The sequence below is a fragment of the Coenobita brevimanus genome, chromosome 57 (assembly GCF_032717465.1).
Source record: "Coenobita brevimanus isolate Jiangsu-jjx chromosome 57, ASM3271746v2, whole genome shotgun sequence".
Lineage (NCBI taxonomy): Eukaryota > Metazoa > Arthropoda > Malacostraca > Decapoda > Coenobitidae > Coenobita > Coenobita brevimanus.
Window position 1 is genome coordinate 4,928,601 of NC_137010.1, and position 14,836 is coordinate 4,943,436.

The window sequence follows — 14,836 nt, forward strand, 5'->3', positions numbered from 1 at the left end:
TATATTACCACAAGATGACCACTTGAGAGAGAGAGAGAGAGAGAGAGAGAGAGAGAGAGAGAGAGAGAATATTAGGAGTAAAAATATAAGAAAAACACATGAATTTATCAGTGAAAGCGAGAAATTATATATATATATATATATATATATATATATAAGGAGAGAATAATAAAAATTTGACCAGAGAGACTCGACTGTTGCGAAAACAGATAAATAGAAGTTAATTCGATCCATGAAAGAGGGATAGGGAATTTGAAGGTGAGGAAAAGGTATGAAAACGGTGTCGGTTTGAAGGCTTGTGTGAGAAGGCTGTAAGATATTGATTTGTTGAATGAAGACGGTGGGGGTTAGCGCCAAAGTGGTGACGTGTGGAAGGTATGTGTGTTAGGTAGGAGGGCTGCGGGGCCTCAGAGAACAGGTTGTTGTGCATATACTGAGAGTCTGACGCAATAACTACATACATAAATAAATAATAGAAGTAAAAATTGAGAGAACATTAGGAAGAGTAACATATTCGAATAAATAAGTAAATCATCATCATCATCATCACCATCTTTATTATCATCATCATCATCATCACCCTAACCCTGTTTTTCATGTGTAAACAACAGGTGGAGAGAGATTTAGAGCACGGCAGTATATCTATTTAGTAAGTTTGATAATAGATTAAGGGAACTCCCAATACCATCTCCTCCTTCGTGTTTCGTTGGAGCTACAGGACTACTTGCAGCATAGGGGTTTGGAGGATATGAAGAATTCTACCCCCCCCCCCCGCCTCTGTTAGTCACCGATTATAACGCGTTGAGGTTACGTGCACTGTTATGTTTGTATCCTGCCTCCCAAGGATAACTATTACTGTATATAATTACAGTAGATTAAGGCGTCTGGGTGTAGATAGATAGGTAGATGGGTAGATAGATGGATGGACACACACACACACACACACACACACACACACACACACACACACACACACACACACACACACACACACACACACACAGGTAATTCCGGGTACAAGATTTGGTATTTAATTCATATTCCTTTCACAAACTCACGTGAACTTACATAAGGTCGATATTAGCAGGGGAGAGAGAGAGAGAGAGAGATCCAGTAACACAAAAGAAACGGTTCTAACCATGATGCAACACATTATACCGAATAGCAGTCATTTGTGCACAGTGTTATAGCTTTATTCTCTCTCTCTCTCTCTCTCTCTCTCTCTCTCTCTCCTTTGTGTTAGTCATAAATTAGGTGTCTAGACCTTAACCTTGCAATAAAGCGGTTGTGTGTGTGTGTGTGTGTGTGTGTGTGTGTGTGTGTGTGTGTGTGTGTGTGTGTGTGTGTGTGAAGAAAAAGGAGGGCGAGAGAAGACCAGGAGAGTAAGAGAGGAAAAGGAAAGCACCAGCAGGAAAAAGAATATGATGAAGAAGATAGAAAAAACAGAGCTATTATGGTCCTTTTATAAGCTGAGTAAAATCGTCTGGAGAGAGAGAGAGAGAGAGAGAGAGAGAGAGGATGGTTTTTATTCACCGTGACGACGCATATATTATTAATTTTACCTCCAGACGATTTTATTCAGCTTAGGACAAACTTGTAACCTGCAAGAGGTTAAAAAGACTATGTTAGGCCTGTCCATTTCGAAAAATCTCCCCCAGAATAAATTAAAATCGTCCTAAATAGAAAAAAAAAATGAATCTAGGGGATTAAGTAAAGTGTAACCCCCCTAGCACTGCTTCGTGACTATCAGAGTATTTTAGTGTTAACCTCTTCCTACAGCCCAGCATTCAAAACGGAGAGATGGCAGTTTTACGCCTATACTATATTCGATCTAACTTGGCTTGTAATTGCCATCTCTCCATCATAAAAGCAGAGTTTTAATAGTAGTTTAACACATGAACACGATGCCCCTCACGAAGAAGTGCTGTGGATCGGATGTAGAGTTGCAGTATTGTCTAGTTCTGCCACTGAGCTGCGTGAAACAAGCTGGAAAAGGAAAATATGGGCCAAGTTAGAGCAAAAGGAGTATAGATTAAACAAAGAGAGTATAGCAAGAATATTGTAAATCAGTGCCTAGGTTAGCACACCCCAACAGTATATATATTTTTTCCTTCTATATATTTCTTTCCCTTCTATATTTTTTCCCCTTCTCACGTCACTGTTGTTGCTAAGGTCCCGTGAGTCTCAAGTGCGCTACCTCCCCCCCCCCTCTCCTCCCCGAAAATATGTAAATTCACCCAGCGACCTTGCTCACTGGCGACGCACATTGTTTGGCCGATGGTAACTGGGTGAAGGACGGTGGAAAACAGAACGCGAAGTGATGTAATAGATTATTGATGGAGGTTTATCAGTATTTTTCCTTGTTTAGTCAATCAATAATTTTTCTTGTTCAGTTTAACAGTACTTTTCTTGCTCAGTTTATCAGTATTTTTCCTGTCCAATCTATCTGTATTTTTCTAGGCTAGTCTTCAAATTGTCTAGCTAAATCTATCAGTATTTTATCTTGCTATCATCAGAAGATTTATTTTATATAGAAAAGGCATCTCGTACTACAGGGGTGAATGGAGGCTGTATCTACCTCGAACTCCTCTAATTCTTAAGCCCCTCCTCGCCAGAATAATAGAGATTGCAAAGATAAATATGGTACTGGAGTGAAGAGATCGGATTCCTTATAGTAGAGATCGGATTCCTTATAGAAGAGATCGGATTCCTTATAGTAGAGATCGGATTCCTTATAGAAGAGATCGGATTCCTTATAGTAGAGATCGGATTCATTATCAGTTCAATGCAGTTACAAAATATCCACACAGGTCCACGTACAGAAATTATAGTAGTTCCTCCTGTATTTACTCTCAGTGCGATTCTCTCTCTCTCTCTCTCTCTCTCTCTCTCTATTGACGGTGTTAATATATCCATCATAACCCCTTTCACTGCTCGAGGTCTTTCGTTAAATGAAGTAAAAAGAAAAAATCCAGAAATGCCATGAATGAAATATAATACTATGTCATTAGACTGAAGTTCTCAAATCCCAATAGTTCTTTTACCCAAATATGGCTTACATTTTCCTCCTTTAGCAGATTATTTCGCGTATCTTAAAAAAAAAAAAAAAAAATCCACGGCACTGCATCATTTCCATAGCACTTCATCGTGACTAGCACCAAATTCTAGTGTTGTTATTTTGCGTTAGGCCAAGGTGAAGTGAAAAGAGTGTAGTGTAAATTCTGCGTTTCCCCCCAAAGTAGTAGGAGTATAATTCCCTCAATATTACTACAAGCATACCCGCCGCTTCGAAATACTGTAGTCTCTCCTTGCTTTGTATTGTCTAGGTGTAGAAGGTTGAAGCTTGGTAACGAGGTGAACACTGGGAGAAACTGAGAGGCTGGCTACGACTGGGTGAGAGAGAGAGAGAGAGAGAGAGAGAGAGAGAGAGAGAGAGAGAGAGATGGATGGGAGAAGGGATTGGTGTGTGGTGGGAGTAAGGTGTTGTTATCTATGTATCAGTATTTATCTGTCTGTCTGTCTATCTATCTTATGATTTCGGCTCGGGGTATAAACTCTACAGTTATTTCCCTAAGGCCCAGATTTCCTTCTGCGTGCCACAGACCATCACATGTCACCACCTGGGGGCTGATAGTAACCCACCATCCATACTGAATACATGGTAGGGTTGTATCATTCAGGACAGCTCTATTACAGTATTAGTAGCAGTAGTAGTAGTAGTAGTAGTATTTTAAGGGACAGAAGCACCTAGGTATCTTACTGCATATATATATATATTTATTTATTTATATTTTTACCGCTACCACCCCTCGCAAGAAGCAGCGTCAGACAATAAATAGATAGATTTTTTAACGTTACAGAGTATGAATGGGTAAATAGATCTTACTGTATATCTTTTCACCGTGACCACCCCTCGCAAGAAGCAGCGTCAGACAATAAACAGGTAGATTTTTTAACCTTGCAGAATATATGTGGGTAAATAGCTGGAATATATATAGAGGTATGAGCGTCGGAAACTACTGCCCTTGTTACGTAATTTTGCCAAGCCTCTTCACTCCGATGACATATATCTTGTTTATTCCCAGCCTCCTGACGATTTTATTCAGCATAGGAGATCTCATACTGAAGGGGTTAGTGAAGACCTTATATAATCTCCCTAGTGTGAAAAGTCAGTCTTAAGATAAAAAAAAAAAATCATCTTAAACTACCCGTAAGAAAGCATTACTAAGCCTTTGGGAGTGAGGCAGTTAGTTGGCTACTTTATAAATGTTAAGTAAGTGAGGTCTGCTTATTTATGGTTGTTAATCCCATAGAGTAATTTAGTTAGGCATATATATTGATAACTAAACCACGTCCTATCACCCCATCCTTACGTGGGGGGAGAGAGAGAGAGAGAGAGAGAGAGAGAGAGACAGAGAGAGAGACAGAGACAGACAGACAGACAGACAGAGAGGTTGATGTGGCAATAGGAAAAAGTAACATGGAGAGAGAGAGAGAGAGAGAGAGAGAGAGAGAGAGAGAGAGAAAACAAAAAAAGTCAGGATATTCATGATAACCATTTTCTGTTAGAATTTCTCAGAGTGTTTACTTTTTACAGTTTTAACCCTCATATGGACGAGACAGCTCTAGTACTCCTCCAGGCGATTTTATTCAACTGAGAGTGAGTCATAGGAGCCTGAGAGTGTTAATACCGCCGCCATTGCCCCCTCAAGGTCGGGACAAGTCAAGTGTTGTGTTCCAAGTAATGGCCTAGGATTGCGTTCAGCTGAGAGGGAGTCACACACACACACACACACACACACACACACACACACACACACACACACACACACATGGAGTAATTAAATGCATGCCTAACAATGAAACGGGAAAATGCTGCAGTTTTAAATTTCGTTGAGGGGTTGTGTGTGTGTGTGTGTGTGTGTGTGTGTGTGTGTGTGTGTGTGTGTGTGTGTGTGAGAGAGAGAAAGAGAGAGAGAGAGAGAGAGAGGAGGAGGAGGAGGAGGAGGACGTGATCAGAATGTGTGATAATGTGGTGTGATTTACAGACTGGTGAAGAGTTTGTGGTGAGAGAGAGAGAGAGAGAGAGAGAGAGAGAGAGAGAAAGAAAGAGAGAGTAAGAAAAAGAAAAGAAAAAATACCAACCTCAAACAATAACAGGTACACGTAATTAAAGAAAAATAATAATATGTTGACAAGAGAATTATTACATACAAAAGACAATGATATTTGCGAAGACGCCTCGTGACGGGATTTAGAAGCACTGGAATCCTTTATTTTTTACCTTTTATTCTTGCCACCACCAGACGATTTTATTCAGCCCTGGATTAACCCCCTCGAATTGAAGGGGTTAAGGGAGGCTGCGTTTAAGAGGATCCCGTATGTAGATAGATGGTAATAGAAGTTAGATAGATAGACAGACGTAAAGATAATGCACTTGTTTCTAAGGTGTCTTTAAAATGGTGTGTGTAGACATCTAGGTAGACACCGTACATTGATCGATGGTAATGGAAGGTAGAAAGATAGATAGACCAATAGATAAAGATAAATAGGCCGATAAACAGATAGATGTAGTTAAATTCCTAGTGTTTACGTTGCCTCTCAAAAGTGGTGTGTGTGTGTGTGTGTGTGTGTGTGTGTGTGGATTGTGTAAGGACTGAGTATTAGTGTGTACTCATTGTTCCCTTGATATACTGTCCTTTGTCGCGGGGTGAGTGAAGCCGTCTGTGAAGGTTATCTCACTCTACTCATAGCCTCTCTTATTCATGCCTACACATTTACTCGCTTTCCTCATTGACTCTCTTGCCATACTCATTTACTCACCTGTCATGCTTATTTACTGACCTACCTTACTAATTTCCTCATCAAACTCATGCTAACGTATTTACTTACCTACCTTACTCATGTACTCATCTACCTTACTCATGTACTTACCTACCTTACTCGTGTACTCACCTACCATACTCAGGTACTCGTCTACCTTACTCATGTACTCACCTGCCTTACTCATATACTCATCAACCTTACCCATGTACTCATCTACCTTACTCATGTACTCGCCTACCTTACCCAAGTACTCGCCTACCTTACTCATGGTTACTTACTGATTCACCTTACTCATACTAACACATGTACTCACCCACATCCTTACTCACCTAACTGCAGCTGTGTCCTTGCTGAAGTTAGTAGTGGATATCTAAAAAATAATCTGTTTCTGTCACTGTCTCTCTTTATTTACCTATTTTATCCCTTTATCAAGTTCATTTGTGCATCTCTGTATTACTGTCTCTATTTATTTTTCTGTCATGTGTCTTTTTACTTCTTTTTATACGTATTTATCTGTGTATATCGAGAGTGTGTATATCTCTTATCTGGTATATCTATCAGTACATTCACTTACCCATCTTCCTATCTGTTTACCTGTAGTCTATAATTGTCTATACGTCTTTCTCAATATATCGGTTCATCTTCAGTTGTGTATGTATTTCTTTATCATCTATATCGTTTTATATCCAGCAGTTTATTTATCTATGTATATGTATTCATCAGCATTTCAGTTTGTGTTTATCTATTAACATGTACACATTACCAGAAGCTGTTCGCAGAGGCTTAGCAATTTTGAATGCATCATCATCAGTTATTTTCCTCCTCCTCCTCCTCCACCACCACAATCATCATCATCATCATCAGTATAAATTAGATGATCACAGTCCTGAATCAGATAAGGGAAAACGCAGAAATAAAGGGAGTTATTTCCCTAGATTTATTGTGATGCTAAGGAATATATTTTTTTAAATGAAAAAAAATATTACTCTTAGGGTTAATCGAAAATCATTAATATAAGATGGGTGAATTGCTTATATTGACGAGGTGTGTGTGTGTGTGTGTGTGTGTGTGTGTGTGTGTGTGTGTGTGTGTGTGTGTGTGTGTGTGTGTGTAGTGGAGGGTGTAGGTAAGTTAGTCATGAGTATTGTGTGTACCCAGGCGTTGAGGACGGGGAGAGGTGACGGGGGAAGGGGTGACTGAATCCACACTTACCTACTTCACTAAGATGCCTTAGTTATGAGGTAGGAATGAGTCTCCTTGGTTATTAGTCAAAAATCAGCCCTTCACGACTACAACTGGGCATCCAATGAACTGAAGGATTTGGGATCATTGTCAGGTTAATATACTTAGAAACTTTTCCAAAATTTTCTTCACTATGTCTTCTTTGAGGTGAAAAAAAAGTCGATAGGAGGTACGAAGAAATAAACTAGATTGCGTCCTTAGGTTGAATGGGTTAAAAAGAAATAAGGGGACAAAGATTTGGGTTTACATGTACGAGTAGAGGCAGGAAACACACACACACACACACACACACACACACACACACACACACACACACACACACACACAGAAAAAAAAAAAAAGGAATGAAAGGCTTTGTGTCCCCCTCATTTAGATGCCCATAGAGTAATGCTGATTTTCCCGCCATTCTACGCCTCCTAGACAAGGCTCCCCCACCCATTGTAAGGCTCTCCATGCATTTACCTTCCCCCTAACTTACATTCAGTTCCCATTACGTTCGGTGTGGAAATAATACTACACCTGTTAAAGAAAAATAAGTAAATAATTCGCACCATTTCAAGAGTTTAGCTATTTGAAACGTGGACGAAGAATTGTGATAAGAAGCTCACCAGTTATAGTAAATGGTGTTGTATTATCTGGGGCACGAACATTTTTAGATATATCCTTTTTATTTTATTTATTGGTTCTTTATTTATTCTGAGGAATTTCTTTATCCATAACTATCGAACCCCAGCGGCGCGATATTATTATTATTATTATTATTATTATTATTGTTGTTGTTGTTATCATCATCGTCATTATTATTTTGGGGTTAGTTTGCATGAGCGCTAGAAAATGGGAGGAAGAAATCAGTTTTGTTACCTGCGTCGAAAGAACTGTATGTGAGAAACTTGAGTTATCTTGTTCATGAAGAAATCTCTGAAATACACTTTCACTACACTCAAACTTTTATTCGCACACAAGCCATCTTCACAGGGTATACTACTACTGTCACTGCCTCTCCCCAGACTTCACCATGGTTCCAGCTCATCGCACACATTTCTTTGTCCCACCGACTCATTTCTTTACCTCCCCCGACTGTTTCATTCTTGGAGGATATATTGAAACAGATCTTTACTACACTCAGAGCAGACTGAAAATCACTTTTATGGGTTAGCGAATATTTTTTTCCCATCCTTATTTGACTTTATAATCTTGAGCTTGTGTGGCTGTCTTACCACAGTATCATATTGCTATTGGGCCTTATTCTCCTTGGTTATGAAGGCTTCCTTGCTCTTTCTTAGCGATAAACAGTATTTAGATGATTGCACCTTATTGTTCTCTTCAGTGTTGCTTATATCCTTTTAATATTGCCAAAGTTTGAATGAGTGACATACAAGAATATGTTAACGCACTACAGACATATAAAGTGGTAATAAAGAGATGCAAGGGAGCTTACTTAGCCGAGGGGAGTCCTGGCCTTGGCGTGCGTCGTACATTTACCAAGGATCGATTTCCCGCCGGAGTCAGTCGGGGGTGGATATTTAAGCAGGGGTTGTAGTACGTCTTGGCGTGTACATTATTCTCACGTGATCACCCTCTCCACACCATCAATGTGTGTGGAGTGCAGCTGCTTACCCTTATGGAAGGCGCGTGTAAGCTATCGTACATGTTGTTTGATGTTGGTGTTGTGGTGGTTGTAGCTTTCTCAGGCACAGCTGATGGTGAACCCGGTGGACTGCAGACTGAAATTGCCCTTCTTGTACAGTCCACTATCCTTTTGAGAGACAGGGAAAGAGTTGAGGGACGTTTGTACTGTACCGCCGCGTGAAGGTATCCCGGTTCCAGCACCATTTAAGCTGGTACAGCATACATACATACATATTGTACATATTTTTATAGTGGTGAATTTATACCTGCTGTGTGTATTGACTGTATTCTGAGTCCTTTAAAACTTAAAGCCAGTGATATAGAATGTAGAACTCGAGGACAGAGAGGTGTATGGACCACGGCAATGCAGTTGTTCAAAAGAATGGGAACTGGTAAACAAGTAAATCAAGGCACTGTTGGAAAGGCAGCACCATAAACAGAGAGGAAACTGAAGGTAAATGGGGTTACTGTTGAAAATCAACACCATAAACAGAAAAGAAACAGAAAACAATAAATTAAGGTACTGTTGAAATTCAGCGTCACAAACAAAAGGAAGCAGAAAACAGTAAATCGAGGTACTGTTGAAAGGACTGCACCACAAACAGAAGCAAACAGCAGTAAATCTAAGTACTGTTGGAAGGGCCAGGGACCAGTTAATACTATCTTACCTGACCTGAGAAGCGAACCTGAACGGGAGTGTATATGTTGAAAAGCTGTGGTGGATGTGATAAACGGAACACCAGAATGAGACTGTGGCTGACTTAAAGCTAACTAGAGTAAATAAAGTAAGAAGAGCACATCAGAGTAAGAAAAGTGCATCAAAACTGAAAAAAAAGAAAAAGTGTGTGATTTTCGTTGTGTATGAGAATCAGGAGTGTTGAGCCAGTGTGTGCCTGCCGTGGTGGAGGTGGGGGTGGAGGCGTCGGGCGGTGATGGGCGGCGTGGGCGGGCATGGTGCGGTGGCGAAGCGGGGTGGGCGGGGGCAGTGAGGTGAGCTCAGGTGGTATGGGTATGGGCGGCCGATGCAGCAGGAGTTGTGTCCAGGACCACAATTGGGTCCTGGCACCAGGGCCCCGCATCGCCCCAACCAGCCACGCCCCGCACCCCTGCCCCACACCATGCACACACCTACATAATACCACCCAGAATGGCCATGTGGGTTGGAGCCCCCCTGCCCCTGGGCGAGCATGGAAGTGTGTGAGGGACTGGCCCTCAGTAGAGCCAGGCGAGGGCAGAGTGGTTGGTCACTGTCACTGCACCCCTACCCCGGTCCTCACCCCAGCCCATACCCCGGTGAACTCATACCCCAGCCCGTGGACTCCCACACAGACTACTGACACGCTGGTGGGGGACAGGAATGGACTTGAAAATGGACAGACACACCTCAGGCCTCCAACACCTGGTGGGAACCGTCCCGTCTCTGCCCCCATGGCGGTGACGGTGGCAGAGTACCCTGAGGCGAGGGAGGTGAGGCCCAATGGAAGTGTGGTTGGGTGGCCTCGTCTGCCTGGCCTCACCCACTGGGGGCTAAAGGATGGACAATACCGGGAACCACCGCTGATGCACCCCGCACTTTGGTAAGGCACCTTCATGACAGTCTGTACACACACACACACACACACATATATGTATATATGATGGTAATGTGTAGCTTAAGGGATTTGAACGGGAGGGGTTAGAAACATCATTATCATCCTGATCTCCTTTCCCAGTGGGGAGTAGCAATGTCCAGACAGCCCAAATTTACCCAATCCAATGGGCCCCCGGAATCCTGGCTCTATCGGATACGCCATTGAAACCCCCGGAATCCTGGCTTTATCGGATATCGCCAAAAACATTCACCACGTTTTGTAGCTTCACATAAACGTATCCGATAGAGGGGTTAGAAACAGGTGTTATTAATCTCTTCAGTACAATTAATCTCTTCAGTACAAAAGATCATTCCTTAGTTGAGAAAATCGTCAGGTGATGGCAAGAATAAATTTAAAATTCGTCTTCGGAATAAAAGTGAATGAAGCAGATTGGTTATTAACCAAACTGGTGGAAAATGAAGAGCAAGGAAATCAAAATAAATGTATTAAAAAAAGATATTGGGGGAATTATACAATGTGAATGAGCCAGGACGAGAGGAAGTATATGAGAGTGTGGTAGTATTGCGTTGCACAGCCTTGTATGTGGATATTACACATAGGAACCCTCCTGTAACATGACCTAACCCAACCGTGCAAGCTAGATATTTAAAACATAACCTTAGACTTCTTTGGCCCTAACCTTGGGATCTTTCAGTGCTGACCTTGGCATTCTTCGGTCCTAACCTTGAAAGTCATCAGCATGACTCCCGGCAAAGAAGGAAGATCGAAGTGTGTATGGAGCTTTCACGTTTAGATTAGGTCTTGTTTGGTGTCATTTGTGTTGTAGGCCTAGTGGACCTCAGGTAACTGGTCACTTCAAGCGGTCGCTCCCAGTGGTCTTATGTTGAGGTTTTGTGCGATGCTAGTGTGGTTCATGATCCATATATTAGGCTACACAACTGGACGTAACCCCTTGATTCCGGTGACGCATTGTTGTGGTGTATTTGTGCTCTGTTCATCCCTCCGCCAGCCGCCGTGACGCACACCGAACCGTCTCCTGCTCCACCCAAGGATGTCCGGGAGTCCTAATCGGATTTAATATGCTTAACACACACACACACACACACACACACACACACACACACATACACACACACACACACACACACACACACACACACACAGATAGATAGAATGCTCCAGAAAAAGAGATAGATAAGCTTTGTTAAATACACATGTTTTGAATGCTTCAGATGTAGACAGTAGCTGTTAGGAGGCGAAACAGCTTCATACAAGGGATCAGATGTACTGTCATCTGTGGAGGCTTCCCAGCACCTCATCACAACTGATTTATTATGCCCCTTGCACCTTATTATTCTTTTGTGTGTTAATTATCACTTTTTAATATCTAGGTAGGTGGCATGAATAACACACAAGATCATAGAGGCGTGCCGATTGCCGAAATAAACTGGTAAGAAAGAAATGCTAAGAAAAGGGGTTAAATTACTGGAAATCTTTCGTCTTGGTTGAGGAAAATGTTACGACATTATTAAAACTGGGAGTGCTAACGTGTGAGCAACCTTTTTTTATTGTGAACTTTTATTTAACACCTGCAGTTGTTAGATACCGTTAACCTGCATCCCACATAAGTGTAATCCTCAGCAACGATACAGAAAATCCAGACAAAATGCTCCCCTGTCACCACATGCCTCACAGATTATCGTAAAATGGAAATGTGGGTCTTTTCCAAACTTTCGCGTCAGGAATGTTGGCAGTAGTTTTGTTTTCTCACCGACTGCACCGTAACCTTTTATTTGAACCCGTCACCTGCACTGTATCCTCCTGTTTACGTTCGCCAGGTGCATTGTGTCCCTGTGTTATATTCCTTTCTTGGTCATAAGGTTAAATTCGGAAGCACGATAAAAAAAAAATAAAAATGAAAAATAAAAAAAAAGATTGTTGGAATTATATACACTTGAAGATTTTTTTTTTTTATTAATCTTTTTTGTATATGTGTGTTTTTGGAGAGGGATGGTGCAGTGGTTAAAATGCCCCAGTTGGAGTGACGGTCTTGCAGGTTCAATCCCAAGGAGGTGAATGGAAGGTGTTACGGTCACTTGTTACCACCAAGGGGAGTAGCCTGATCATCTACCCTTTAGTGTAATGGACTACTCTCTCTCTCTCTCTCTCTCTCTCTCTCTCACACACACACACACACACACACACACACACACACACACACACACACACACACACACACACATACACACACACACACACACATACACCGCTCGTTGGTGCAGTGGTAACGCTCTCGCTTGCCATCTGGTAGACGGGAGTTCGCGCCTCGCTCAGGTTGCGAAAAGTTTCACTGACGAAATGGGTGGTTACTGTCCCCCTTGAGCAAGGGGACGGGTGTGTGCGTGTGTGAAGGTCACAGCCTTGCCCTTAGATCGGACTATATGAGCTCTCAGCTCCCTTCCGGGAGGGTAAAAGCTGACGATCACGACCATCAAGTGATCCTGACCGACCCGGTGAATTACACACACACACACACACACACACACACACACACACTTTTCTTTTTTCATAATTTTTCCTCCAGTTTCCCCCACAAAGTTTCCCCGAATCCCATATTCTTTCCGTTTTCCTTCGAGTCAGTGTCATTTGCTGGAATTTCCCGTTTCCTATTAACACAAGTGACGTCATAAGAAGGAAGGTGTTCGGAGAGAGAGAGAGAGAGAGAGAGAGAGAGAGAGAGAGAGAGAGAGAGAGGAAGAAAGAGGAGCAAGCAACAGGGTATATTAAGAGAGAGAGAGAGAGAGAGAGAGAGAGAGAGAGAGAGAGAGCGCAAAGGTGGAAAAAATAAATAGATGAAGAAAGGAGCAAGCAACAGGGTATATTAAGAGAGAGAGAGAGAGAGAGAGAGAGAGAGAGAGAGGTGAAATAAGGCCACTCATAACCGTAGACTTTTAAAACCACCTTCACCTTGACCATCCCCGCAGACCAGACTTTATAAACTGCCCATTACTGCCCATGTGCACCTTTGAACACCTCCCTACGAGATTGCCCGAAAGGAGAATAAAGCAGTGTAGTTTAGAAGTGAAGTTTCAGAGATGTCTTGGACTTTGAAGGGGTATACTTAAATATTGTCCTATAATAGATTGTTGTTTTGGTTGTTGTTTTTATTAGTATTGTTATTGTTGCGTCTGTTATTTATTAGTATTAGTATTACGAGAACTTACTACCATCATCATCATCGTCATCGTGATAGGGGAATGAGAGAAAGCAAATCCGCAGGACGAATATTATAATTGGGTGTGGAGAGAGAGAGAGAGAGAGAGAGAGAGAATTATGGATCTAGTTCATCGGGTAACATCAGTTATGAAAGCCGAGGGGAGTTAAGTATTGATTATATTTATCGAGGTTAATAGATGAGCATTAGTTTAATAAGAATTTGGTTGGACAGATAGATTCTCTCTCTCTCTTTCTCTCATAATGGCACGTTAGGTAATTCCTCCACTCCCTGCCGCTCTCTCTCTCTCTCTCTCTCTCTCTCTCTCTCTCTCTCTCTCTCTTTCTCTGTATCCATTTCTTTCTTATTTCCTTCTTCCCCTTCCCTCCATTACTTTCTTTCATTTCCTCCTCTCTTCCTTCCTTTTTCTTTTCTTTTTTTCCCTATTCTTTCTTTCTTATTTCATTCCTCCCTTCTTCCTTCCCTCCTTAACTTCACTGCTTTCTATTTCTTTCCACCTTTCTTTTTCATCCTCTCTTTCCTTACCCACACATCCTTTCTCCCACCCTCCCTCCTTACCCACTCTCCTTCCCTCCTTCCTTACCCACTCTCCCTCCCTCCCTCAACCCCCTCCCTTCCCACCCATGACTTCCTCTCCCCTCCCTGATATCACCATTTCCTCTAAATTCTCCCTCCTGTTTCATCTGTCTTCTCACACCCATCTTTGTTCCCCCCCATTTCTCTCTCTCTCTCTCTCTCTCTCTCTCTCTCTCTCTCTCTCTCTCTCTCTCTCTCTATTTCGGAGTTATTCTCCATCCCCATCCCTCTTTCCTCACTCCATCTTTTCTTCCCCCCAGCCGTGTGTCTTTCTTTGCCCCTTCTTTACCAGATATCATCCTCTTAATTTCCTCTTCCCTCCCCCCCCCTCTCCCTCTCACTTCTAAGTCCTTCCTTCTTTCCTTCCCCTTCTTCCTTCTTCATTAATGCTCCCTACTTGCCTCACTTCTCATTTCTTCCTTAAGCCTTCCTGTTTCCTTCTCTCAAGCTTTATAAATCCTTCCTTCCCTCCCAATCCCATTACCCTCTCTCTCTCTCTCATCCCTTCTCCTCAGTCTGTCCTCTCTCCCCTCCTTCACCCAACGCACACCCTTCCTCGCCCCTTCACGTCACTCTTCCACGACCCTCCCCTCACTCTCTCCCCCCGCCACTCTCTCTCGTTCCTTCCCCTCACCCCTCTCTCTCCCCTTCCCTTCTGTCTTTTCTCTCTTCTCCTTAAGCCACCTGCGTTTTCCCTTTATCCTCACCCTACACCCACTCATATCCTCTTTCTGCT

General features: G+C 42.3%; 1 protein-coding gene across 3 annotated transcripts in view; it reads left to right on the top strand.

Annotated features, from left to right (window-relative positions):
- LOC145402258 (NAD kinase-like) overlaps positions 1 to 14,836 on the top strand; it is a 104,819-nt gene that overhangs the window by 55,228 nt on the left and 34,755 nt on the right. Inside the window, exon 1 of one of the 3 annotated variants that reach the window (XM_080274384.1) lies at positions 10,196 to 10,274. The exons of the other annotated variants lie outside the window; for them this stretch is intronic. Within the exon in view, the coding sequence (XP_080130510.1) occupies positions 10,258 to 10,274 (17 nt within the window). The 5' untranslated portion in view covers positions 10,196 to 10,257. Of the gene's footprint in view, positions 1 to 10,195; positions 10,275 to 14,836 lie in introns of those variants that run through there. 3 annotated transcript variants of the gene reach the window in all.